The following is a 12,458-nucleotide window of genomic DNA, read 5'->3' as shown; positions in this document are numbered from 1 at the left end:
AATAAAAAAGAAAAAAAAAAAAAAGTACTGACGATTTCACCAACCTTTTCTCTAGTGTGGAGGACCATCCATTAATGATTAATAAATGTTGAAATAGTAAAACTCAGTACCATAACACCTGATAAGGACTGAACTATTCTAACTACCTCTCTATCTATGAATGTGATAAGCACGATGATAATGTTCATAGATTATTACATCCAACAATTTTACAAGGCCTTATATATAAATTAATTAAGTTTTTAGTCATATAAATATTTACAGTTTTATTTTTAGTTCATATAAAATAAAATCACATTTTTTAGTTTCTGTGACATTTTTCTTAAGCATTTTAGGGATAAAAATGTTGATGGAAATTTTTGACAGGGACTAAAAATACTGACGGAAAATTTTATAAAGACTAAAAACACTAACGGAAAATTTTGTAGGGATTAAAAAGTGTAATTTATTTTTATAGGGATTAAAACCAAAACTGTAGATATTTATAGAGACAAAAAACTTAATTAACTCCGTATATATTATCAATGAATATTCTCTAAAATTGACAACATGTAATATGTAAATAACCTTAAAAGCTTAATTTTTTTATTATTTATTTCTTAAATGAATTTATTAAAAATTTTGAAATTAGATAAAAACAAAGAAAAAATAGTAGCAGTAGGGTAGGTAGCAAGAAAAGTCACGAGATGCAGTGAATACTACCAAACTGGGACACTTTTTGATTGATCAAGAAGCTATTATTTATGACATTTCATTTTCAAAGTCTATCCAACTTGATATGTACTTTGTTTTATTGTCTGTTTGACCAACCTAAACAAAACCGTGAGTGAATGTTGAGTATAGTACATAGTTTATCCAAAACATTGAAACAAGATTTAGCATTGTAGTAAAGTACAGTAACAATATTTCAAGCTATGCACGTGAAAAATTATAATTTTACATGATTGGTTGAATAGTCAGCATGGTTTGACTATACTCGAATGCACCATTCACCACTGTACTTAAATATTTCTTTGTTTGGTACAGCGTTTGCATACCAGAGTTTGATGGATATCACGATAAACAACCACGTTAGCGTAAAAGTTAGTATTTAAAGTTTCTGAAAATCACGGTAAGAATACATCAGAAAACAAGCAAACGTGTTTTTGCAAACGGGAAATCAAACACACACTTCATCATTTTTATCAAAAATTATCTCGTCTAAGAATTTAAGTGAAATTGTTCCAAGATTATATTTTAGGGCATATCAAATGGTTTGAGCTTAAGGATGGGGCTATTGTTGCCTAAACTCTTTGTTATTGGGTTATTGCTTCCTACACCCTTAGGTTTTACAAATCATATTTTTCATTTCCAAAAATACTCAAAATATTTTTGTTTCCTGAAAACCAACTCACCTCACTACACCGGTTTATTCAAGTTTTTGAAAACTTAAGGTCCTTTATGAAGGAAATTTTTTCTATTTTCATTTAATAAAATTTGTATTAGTTTTTTTTAATAAAAAATTTGTATTAGTTTTATTTCTTAACAAGAAGGAAATAAACTCGTAAACCGAACAATTGTTTTGCATTTTTTAAAACAATGAATTATCCCTGTATAGCATTCTATCTTCCCTCCATTGCCAACACTACTCGTTTTTAAAAGTATAATTTTCTTTTTGTTAACAAATAAAATAACATGAATTGAGAAAATGAAAATAAAAATTGTTTTTGCGAACTAAACGAGTTAAGTTTCAAAATTCAAATTATTTTACCATTAACAATTCAAAACTTTTTTTTATAATTATTTTGGAAACGCCGGTGTGTTTTCCAAAATGTAGGAGTGTAGGTAGCATAAGCATTGTTATTATGCGTCTTAAATTCTATATAAAGAATGTATATAGGATCTTTCTTATATTATAGTTGGCCCATTTTAAGGAAGTAAACATGAATATTGCTGTTCACACTTCAATGTTTGCTAAGAAACACAAGTATTTTACGAAAATAATCCATCGGTAGTTAACTACCGATGAATTAAATCGGCAGTTGTTAACTACCGATGTGGTTATTTTTTTAGAATGGAAAATTCTAGGTTTGAAGCTCTGCAGCAGTTAATTGCCGATGGAAAATAACCAAAGGAATCTTGAGTGTTGGAGGAATGGCGCGAGCTCAAATAAGCTCAAAAGAGGGTATTTGATGATTTGGCATACCGTGATTTGGGCTATTCGGAGAGATAAAAATAATCGAATTTTTAATGATAAGGCGGTGGAAGTTGATGAGATAGTTGATGAAATAAAGCGTTTGTCTTGGCATTGGTCGTTGAGTAAGTTGAAAATTGCGTCAGGCCTTTATTATCAATGGTGTTGGAACCCGAAAGAGTGCTTAAAGGAGGTAGTGTGTGGTAGCTGTGTTATCTGGCGTTTGTATTTTGTGCTGCTGTCATTGGCTTTCGACTGATGTTGCCATTGGTTTCCTGTTTGACAGTTTGTGGAAGTTGCTGGTGTGGTTTTTTCTTTTGTTTTTGGCCGCTGTTAGTGTGTATTTTGTGGTGTTTTGTTGTTCTGATTTTTATGTGCCCTCTTGCCTTTTAGGCACTGCTTGTGTCGGGGCTGTTTAATAAAATATGCTGATTTAAAAAAAAAAACAAAAAGAACACCATTTATCCAATATAGTTCAGTATGCTAAATTACCATATAGATAGGTTCACAGTTGAATGAGATTTTAACATTATTACATATTAATTACAAATGAAGAAGCTTTTTCGAACATTCGATGTAGAACACAGTAGTGGAAAAGGCATTACATAAGAACAGTGTAATAGACAATAAGTGGATACATAAGATTTTGCTTTTGTGAACTTTCAAGCAATATTCTCTATCAGAGAACTAGTTTCTCTTTCAACAGAATCATAAGAACTAGTGTAATCATCACTCGACATTGTTTGGTCAAGGTTGGTTCTTTGATCGTCTACAACCGTTTCATGTGGATAAAGGGTTGGCTTTGGAGGCATTTCAAGGCTTTCAACATCTCCTTCGAGCATCTCCACTACCTTGATCATTGAAGGGCGATCATCTGGTTTCAATTGTATACACCAAAGTGCCACTATGATCATCTTCTTTACTATTTTCTTTTCCTCCTCTGTCACATCTTCTATTTCTATTTCTCCTTCATGTCCAAATTGATCATAAATCCATAAAGGAAAATAAAGCTGACTTGAATGCTCCGCTTGGGCATTTAGGTTTTTCCTTTTACCTGCCATCTCCATCAAAAGCATCCCAAAACTATAAACATCGGCCTTATAGGACACTCCTCCAATATTTTTGTAAAACAATTCTGGAGCCATATATCCAATGGTACCTCTTGCCGCAGTCATTGTGACAATGCTATTCTCCACAGGATATAGCTTAGCCAATCCAAAGTCAGAGACTTTCGGAGTAAAGTTCTCATCAAGAAGGATGTTGTGAGGCTTAATATCAAAATGCAAAATCTTCATTTCACATCCATGATGGAGATAAGCAATCCCACGAGCTACTCCAACCGATATTTCAAAAATTTGGCTATAGCTTATATTTACACTTCCTTCTTTAGAGAAAATAAACTTATCGAGGGATCCATTAGGCATAAACTCATAAACAAGAGCACGTTTTGATCCCTCGGTGCAAAATCCAATTAATTGCACCACATTCAAATGATGTATTCTCCCAATGGTTGCTACTTCACTTATAAAGTCTCGCCCGTTACCTTTTGATTTACCCAACATCTTGATTGCCACACAAGGACCGCTACGTAGTTTTCCCTTAAACACAGTGCCAAAGCCTCCTTCACCTAATTTGTCTTTGAAACCTCTAGCCATTTTCTTAATTTCTTTGTATGAATATCCAATGGGCAAGAGATTGTTTTCTTGTTGCAGATATATTTCAATATAATCAAACATTGATAAATGTCTTTTCTTCCATTTGTATATCAACAAGGCAATAAATAATGTCATCCCAAACAGAAATCTAGCTGCAAAGAAGGACGGTAGGACATAGTGTCCTGTGCGTAATCCTATTATATACTCTGTATCATATTCATATTTTAGGTTTGGCCCTTTTATTACTTCAATTAATCCTGAAACATACCAAAGTAATAGATATATAGCAGCAAAAATTTAGGCAGATTATATTAGAGATATACTATTCGGAAACACTAAGGCCATTACCTTACAAAATACACATTGAATAAGTGTTGGTTTTGGATTTGAGGAGAGACAGAATCTTATAAAATGAAAAAATAGTATATAGAAATATGATCCTCTGAAAAATATGGTGTTTCATTAATAGGTTGAAAAAGCACATACACCATAAATTATATTTTTCCTTCCCTTCTATTAAAAATAATTTTGTTTAGAAGCTAATCAAAGTATTATTTTCTTTTCAACTTCAAACTCATTTTCAAAGAAAAAATTATTTCTGAGAATAGCCTACCGATAAACATAACTTTTTTTTTTTCTGGTGGTCGGGGTTCGAACCCCAAACCTTACATACTAATTGAGTTAAACTCACAGGGACACACATAAACATAACTCTGGTATTACAACAAAAGTAATTTTTAAAAAATCTAAAACAAACGGCACCCGAATATTTTTGATGAACTGAAACTGAAAAAAAAATTATTTTATTTTGCATAAAAAAAAATTTTGGAAACACAAATCATGCTCGTAAAATATTTTTTGCAGCAGAATGGTAAGAGAACTCACCTATCCAGATAGTGATGATAGTATCTGCAATAAAAATTTAAGTTAAGTGAATAAATGGGTTGATTAAAATCAGGGTAAGTATATTTGAATAATGTACTTAAAAACTAGATCAGGTGTTATTGTGGGGGTTGATTTGAACTAGGGTAGAGTGGTTGGAATCATGCCAGTTTTTCCTTTAAAAACGAAGTTATAAATCAGTCTTTTACTAGAACCAAAATAAGGGAAACACCATAGAAACTCAGGTTTAGTATTGAGGGCTCTTTGGTGAATTATTATGGTTGGGAAACACATTTTTAACATCTTGGGCAGTTAGAAATCATTAGGGAAAAGATTAACGGATAAGCATGAGTATGATTTGCAAGATGTGAGGTATGTTCCTGGACTTGAGAGAAATTGAGAGAAATTGTTAACAATAAGCATGAGTCATCCCAAAAAGACATAATGTTCCTGGACAATGTTGTGAATTTTATTTCACATCCGTTCAAAAGACATAATGGATATACACTTTTAGAAGTTGAGTCATCAAAGGGTTTATGGTGTGAAGCTGTTGTAGAAGAAGTGGAATCTTCCAATAGTTGGAGTAGAAGAAGACAATCAATTATGGCTCATGTGTGTGTATGTGTGCGTGTCTTGTAAGAGATGAGTAAATAGAGGATATTGTTTCACCAAAGCGGTTCTATGGAGACTTTGTGGGTTATGCTCTAATTGAAGCTACATAAGTGCAAGACTCGGAACCGAGGAATTTCAGGGAAGCAATTGAGAGCAAGGAAACTCATATTTTGGAACTTGTAGGACTATCTCTAAATACAAAGGTAGTTGGATGCAAGGAAATATTCAATAGTACATAATGCATTTTGAGGGTTGAAGAAATAATGGTACAACTTGTGGGACTATCCCAAAATCTACGGATAGTCTGAGGCATGTGGATTTTCAAGGGACTAAAAGGAACATTCTAGGGATTTAAGAGGTTATGGTACAATTTATCGAGCCACCTAAAAATCCCAGGGTAGTTGGATATGTTGAAATGTGTCTCAAAATTGATGTTGAAGTCTGGAAAAATCGTGGCACGTTTGCAGGGCAACGTGACACGATTTTGGGTGTGTTTATGGTAGGCTGTCACTGGAAAAATCGTGGCACGATGCAGAGGCAACATGACACGATGGAAACGTTGAACAATGCATGAGCAACGTGGCACGATCCAGGAGATAAGATCAAGTATTGTACTGCCACCAACTCCAACGTGGCATGATGGGCTGGAAATGTGGCACGATGCCTCGGGGTCTGGACACTATTTAAGGCTTCATTCTTCATGTTTTTGGTAGAGCTTCAAGAGAGAGAAACTAGGGATATCAAAGCAGGTAACTTTAGGGTTGATGACTTTTGATTAGTGTTTTCTTGAAAGGTTATCTTGGGTTGGAAAATGTTTGTAAACACCTTGGATGAGCGAAAATCATAGTGTCTTGTTCTTTTGTGAGATTTGGAAAATGGTAGAAATTAGGGTTTGTTCTTTGTGAGTTCGTTGAAGCTAATTTCTTGTAACCATTTTGTAACTCTTGATAGTGGATTGGAGAGATCAATCTCTCCCCCATAGTAGGCCAAGTTGGACCGAATTGAGTAAACATTTATTGGTATGTTTGTTTCTTTTCTCTCTTGTTAAGAGTCCCACATCGGACATGACATGACATGATCTGACAATGTGTTTATAAGTGGGGGCAATTCTCACCTCATAAGCCGTTTTTGTGGGGTTGTGTTAGGTCCAACCACCATTTCTAAGATGGTATCAGAGTCTCTCCAATATCCATTGGGCCACCTGCTATCAAGCCACCCACCATTTATGTCCACGAACCAAACCCAATTGTGCTGGTCGTGAGGGGGTGTGTTAAGAGTCCCACATCGGATCGGTGATGGTGTGACAATGTGTTTATAAGTGGGGGCAATCCTCACCTCACAAGTGGGGTTGTGTTAGGCCCAACCGATTTCTAAGATCTCTTTATCTTTTGCTTGTGGTTTTGTATTTTTCACTTTGATTCCTAGATTTGATCTAGGTTTTTTTTTATTGTTTTTGCTTGTGATTACTTTGATACTAGTTACTACTTTCCTTTGTTCCACACATATTTGTTTTTCATTGGTGTGATTTTGAGCCTAAATTCGCAACAGGATGCATGATCTTCAAGAGGTTGGTAGATATTCTGCGGGTTGTAGAGGTAAAGATGAATCATGTGGGACTACAAAGTGCAGGTAGATACAAGGATAGCTGAAAATTGATAGAGAAGAAGAATCAAATTTAAAATATTGTGAGGTTACAAAGGATGGTTGGAGGTCAGTGACTGGATCAAGGTTTAAGAGAGACTTAAACTTGATCAATTATTTTGAAAAGTAACTTGAGGATGGAGATATTAACAATATGGTTGATAATTAAATTGACATCACTATTGATTTGGAGTCATGTTCGAGAACAGTTGTGCTTAAAATCCATTGTTTTTTTAGCTTCTAGAGGCGTTGATTCAAATCATAGTAATTGGAGTGCTATTTTGATTCGAATCAGGTGTCGAAACTGGGTTCTAGTAGTTTTATGGACAAGTTAATTTGAACAAGGGTAAGCATGATTCAAATCTTGCAATGAAAAATCACATCATGTGTTGTTGTAAGGGTTTATTCCAATCATGCTATGATTCGAGTCATAGTAAAATATCTGAAAGTTTGATTCAAATCATATTAGTTTTGCCTATAAAGCAAAGTTAAAAATCACATTTTTTTTTTCCTAGAACTAAAAGAGGGGAAACGTCATAAAAATTTAGAGTTTTGAGTGACAAGGGATCTAGGGATCTGAGGTTATCTATATTTATTGTATAATATTATATATTACTATAATGATTTGATGATTGTAGGAGGGTCATTAGGATATTATTGTTGTATATATATGAACATGATGAAATCAAGGAAAAAGACACGGTCAATATTTTTTAGAAAAATGCTTACCTATTTATAAATGGAAAAATGACATCGATATATTAACATTATATAAGTATTCTTACCTTTAGTGTAGAAACTCAGCTGGGACCGTATTCCTGCACGACCCAAAAATAGAAGAAAGTGTCACTTATTTATACATTGTAATCATAACTAAGGTGAGAGGGAAAAAATGGTCATGTAGTACATTGATGGTAACAATAGACAGGACCTACATAGGTTGAGACCTTATGTTTCTGTTGCGGTGATTCATAGGATTCGAGCTATGCATGTACCTGGTGATTTGGTTACTTTTGATACAATGGTTTGGCAGGGTTCATCATATGGCTCTTTTTCTTCTAAAGCAGAATATTCCTCCTTTCGAGGTTTCGATCATAACTCTAATAGTGATCTGAACCGTTTGATTTGGAAATGGTTGGGCTTGCAGAGGATGAAGTGTTTGGTTTGGAAGGCTGCGGGAAAATGTCTCCTTACGAATGAAAATCGTGGTTAGCGCAGACTAACACATGATAGTGAATGCATCCATAATATTAGCTCAAACTTTTGGTGCTGGGATCCTATTGAATGAATGATTGTTGAGGAATTGGAAAGGCTATTTTATCATGAGTGATGAGAATTGGCTTACTACTTTTGTTATCACTCTGGACTGTCTTTGGATGGCCATCATTCACGGTCGAGCTACCATTAATATTCTAGTTTGTTTTCCAGGAAGATGCTGAGTCAAGGGATTTTTAAACTTAATGATTCAAAGCTTTGTCAAAGACTAAATTGTGAATGACCATGATCTTTAAACTAATGAAAATCAAGTTGAGTGAAGTAATATTTACCACAAGTTTCGCTCCAAGTTCCCCAGAAACTCCGGCAAAAGCAAACGCATTGAAGCGTCTCAGTTGAAGTGTTTAAGGAGCATTGCGTACTACCTTTGCAACGATCTTGAAAAATATGACGCAACCACGAAATCTCAAATCCATATTCTAACGCCTTGCGAATAACATCATAAGAAACCACTTCATTTCCTTGCAAGTTTCTCAACCAAGACGTTGGAGTAACCAACATCACATGACAACCAACTTGAAAATCATCAGCAATTAAATCACCAGCCATAGCATAAATATAATACCCTTGGGATTTAGAGCTCCAATTGAGACATGAAGAAATATTCACATATTTAGGATTGTTGGTCACTCGATGAGTACAATTCAAGTAAACTATATGCTCAAAAAGATGGGCATTGGAACCTCCTCCTCCTCCTCCTCCTGCTGTGGCTTGGTATGGATCTGTGCAATATTTGTCCACGTAATTGTATCTTACACAGAAATCAGATTGAGTCAAGAAATAGAGAGGAAATGAAGAACAATTATCTTGTTGAATTCCAATATCAACCAATCGGATTATGAAATTGTTGTAGTTGATGGATTTCACATAATATTTTCCGGAATACAAATTTAAGGTTGTCACGTTATTTTCACAAGATAGTTCATACCTGCTATCCCCGCAATGAATTGGATCATCTTTTAATCGAAATGGATAACTTATGTTTGAAATTTTACCACAAGATGAAGGTGGACAAGCACTTGTTGTAGTGCTGCTGCTACCTTGTTGAATTAGAAGTGAAAATGGTAACAACAGTACCAATATCACTCTCACCCACCACCACATAGTAGCGAAGCAGTTTTTGATTTCAAGCTTGTGTTTCTTTGTTCAGATATGGCGTGCGTACAAGGCTATAAAGACGTTGTCAAACCAACCTGGTGAGATGAAGTATGTCTCTTATATCTTAATCAACAACAGCATTAAAACTTTAGGAATAGTTTGTCGTCCATTTGAGTCCGTAAAGTTAAAGATAGTAGTCTCGACAGTTACCTGCGGAGGATATTTGGTTTAAAAAAAAAAAACGTTGTTAACTTTATACTCTTCAATCTCTTTTATATGACCCGTCGACAACATTCATAGATATTATCACAATTTGACTACGTTTACTATTTACATAATTACATAATTACATAATCTACTTTGACCATATTTACATAAATGCTACTCCCTCCATCTCTAAATAACACTCCTGACATCCCAAATTATTTTTGAATAAATTTTCAAAAATCCATTTTTAAAAATACAAAGAAAAATCCATTTTTTTTTGTTAAATCTAAAACAAACGTGCCTTTTATATTCTAAAAATATTAAATGATTTTCTCATTTTTAACGTCAATAAAAATATCCATCTATACATAAACAACTAAACACTTATTTAACCACTCACCCTACATTTTCACATGGGGTGTTTGAGTTTTCCTTTATTTATTAGGGAGGGACTTGACTTGCACATAAAAGTTCAAATGCTGAATTGAGGTTTGGATTGAATTTGAGTGGGTTTGGTGTGTGCCACTAGTAAAATTTACCAATTTATTTATATTATATATGTAAACAAATATATTGTCAAATGTCAATACATGATGTATAGTTGTAGAAGAAAATAATCACAAATTATAGTGGAGCATAAGCCCCCACACTATATAATTGTTTCATTCTTGATTGGTGGGCACCTCATCCGTCCATTCTATATTTGGATGGGTTTCATATTTCCTATGAATCCATCTTAGATGTAGAATGAACGATGAATTAGGGTGTCTATTAAACATTAAGTTCATTTAAAATGAGGGAGTAGTATTAAAAAGAAGCATTAGAGTTTGGTTCTTATCACTTTCTTTTAGGCTCAAAAACAAATCCCTGTAACATTAGAATGGCAAGATCACACAGTTTCATCATGCTGCTGTTTCTACTACAGCTTATCAATAACAGCAGCAGTCATGAAGAGTGCAGAGAATTGTCATGTGGACCTTACGAACCGATTATTCGATTCCCCTTCCAACTTGTTAAGGAATCATCACAACATGAATGTGTTTATCCTGAGTTTTGCCTATATTGTACTCAAAACAAGAACACCATGATGGTGTTATCTACCACTTCAGGTCCATTCATATTCTTTGTAGATTACATAGACTACGAATCAAACCAACTTTCAATTTCGGACCCAGACAATTGCATTTCGGAAAAAATTCTGAAACTTAACAAGACCTCATTTCCACCTTACCGATTTTATTCAGAATCAATAACAAAATCATCTTTCTTCAATTGTTCTTCATTTAAGAAACGACACCTGAGAAACGAAGATCAATCATCTCAACGGTCACAAGATATGATCACCTGTCCAATTTACATTTCTGATTCCTACGACAGTGTCATCGCATTGGACCTTGTATCGTGTACGAAAATGTTTGACACGTCAAACATATTTGTGCAGTATCTTTCCGTCAGTTTGAGTTGGCCTGAACAAAATTGTACAAAATGCAAAGCTAAAAGCATGAAATGCAAATGGAAGAACAACAATACCAAAGGCAAAACTGAATGTTTTGATTGTAACAAAAAAAGGAAAACAATTCAAATTCCAAAATCTCTTATATACGCCTCTACAGGTTAGACTTGTTTTATATTTTTCTTTAATGATTTATGCTGGAAGACAATTTTATTTGACAGTTAATGTTTTGTTCTAGGTTCAATTCTTTTGGGGCTGGTTCTCATCGCTTTATTTAAGATACATCTCTATTTTAGAAAGAAAGAAGAGGATCAAATTAGAGTTGATAAGTTTTTAGAGGATTATCGAGCTCAAAAACCTACTAGATTTTCTTATGCTGATATAAAAAGAATTACAAACGGGTTTAAGGAAAAACTTGGAGAAGGAGCTCACGGAACTGTGTTTAAAGGAAAGCTCTCGAGTGAGATTCTTGTGGCGGTGAAAATGCTCAATGGTACAGAGGGAGAAGGAAAAGAGTTTATAAATGAAGTGGGAATTATGGGAAAAATCCACCACATCAACGTGGTTCGTTTGCTTGGTTTTTGCGCAGATGGAATTCACCGTGCTCTTGTATACAATTTGTTTCCAAATGGTTCGCTACAAAGCTTCATATTTCCACCGGATAACAAGGACCATTTCATGGGGTGGGAGAAGCTACAACAAATTGGTATTGGTATAGCCAAAGGAATTGAGTATCTTCATCTCGGTTGTAACCATCCAATCATTCACTTTGACATCAACCCTCACAATGTTTTGCTAGATGAATCCTTTACTCCAAAAATTTCGGACTTTGGTCTCGCCAAATTATGTTCCAAGAATATTAGTGTTGTGTCCATGACAGCGGCTAAGGGAACCTTGGGATACATGGCGCCTGAAGTTCTATCAAGAAATTTTGGGAATGTGTCTCTTAAGTCAGATATTTACAGTTACGGAATGTTGTTGCTAGAAATGGTTGGAGGGAGAAAGAATGTAGACACGTCTGCAGAAACTTTTCATGTGCTATACCCAGAATGGATCCATAACTTATTGGAAGGAGATATATGTATCCATATTGAGGATGAAGGCGATCTTAAAATTGCAAAGAAACTTGCAATTGTTGGACTTTGGTGCATTCAATGGCAACCGATAAATCGTCCATCAATAAAAAATGTTGTGCAAATGTTGGAAACCGGAGAGGATATCGAGTTAATTGTGCCTCCTAATCCTTTTCACTCGATGACTTCCATAACCACTAATGATCAACGCACTTTGGCAAGAAGAACTTTTCAAATGGAAGTGATTCAGAAATAAAAGAAGATACTTATTTATTGAATCCCTCATCATAGGAAAGAATTGAGTATCTTAATAATTTGTAAAAATCTAGAAGTTGTTTGTATGCGAGTAGTGCGCGTAAACATTGTTCTGTAAAAAATAATCTCTAAAT

At 34.4% G+C, this 12,458-nt stretch overlaps 2 protein-coding genes across 2 annotated transcripts; one reads left to right on the top strand and one right to left on the bottom strand.

Moving 5' to 3' along the window:
* Positions 1–2,633: 2,633 nt before the first annotated feature.
* On the bottom strand, positions 2,634–9,440 carry LOC120575751 (LEAF RUST 10 DISEASE-RESISTANCE LOCUS RECEPTOR-LIKE PROTEIN KINASE-like 2.1). Its single transcript, XM_039833546.1, has 4 exons — positions 8,511–9,440; positions 7,749–7,781; positions 4,714–4,737; positions 2,634–4,085 (listed from the first exon to the last, which is right to left on the bottom strand). The coding sequence occupies exons 1-4, from the start codon at positions 9,340–9,342 to the stop codon at positions 2,836–2,838; spliced, it is 2,139 nt and encodes a 712-aa protein (XP_039689480.1). The 5' UTR covers positions 9,343–9,440; the 3' UTR covers positions 2,634–2,835.
* Positions 9,441–10,274: 834 nt separating this feature from the next.
* LOC120580169 (rust resistance kinase Lr10) lies at positions 10,275–12,446 on the top strand. The gene is made up of 2 exons (XM_039833550.1): positions 10,275–11,156; positions 11,235–12,446. Exons 1-2 carry the CDS (start codon positions 10,424–10,426, stop codon positions 12,323–12,325), a joined length of 1,824 nt encoding a protein of 607 aa, XP_039689484.1. The 5' UTR covers positions 10,275–10,423; the 3' UTR covers positions 12,326–12,446.
* Positions 12,447–12,458: the final 12 nt, after the last annotated feature.

Source organism: Medicago truncatula, chromosome 1 (genome assembly GCF_003473485.1).
Source record: "Medicago truncatula cultivar Jemalong A17 chromosome 1, MtrunA17r5.0-ANR, whole genome shotgun sequence".
Taxonomy (NCBI): domain Eukaryota; kingdom Viridiplantae; phylum Streptophyta; class Magnoliopsida; order Fabales; family Fabaceae; genus Medicago; species Medicago truncatula.
The sequence above is the reverse complement of the archived record's forward strand: the minus strand, read 5'-3'. Positions and strand labels throughout refer to the sequence as shown.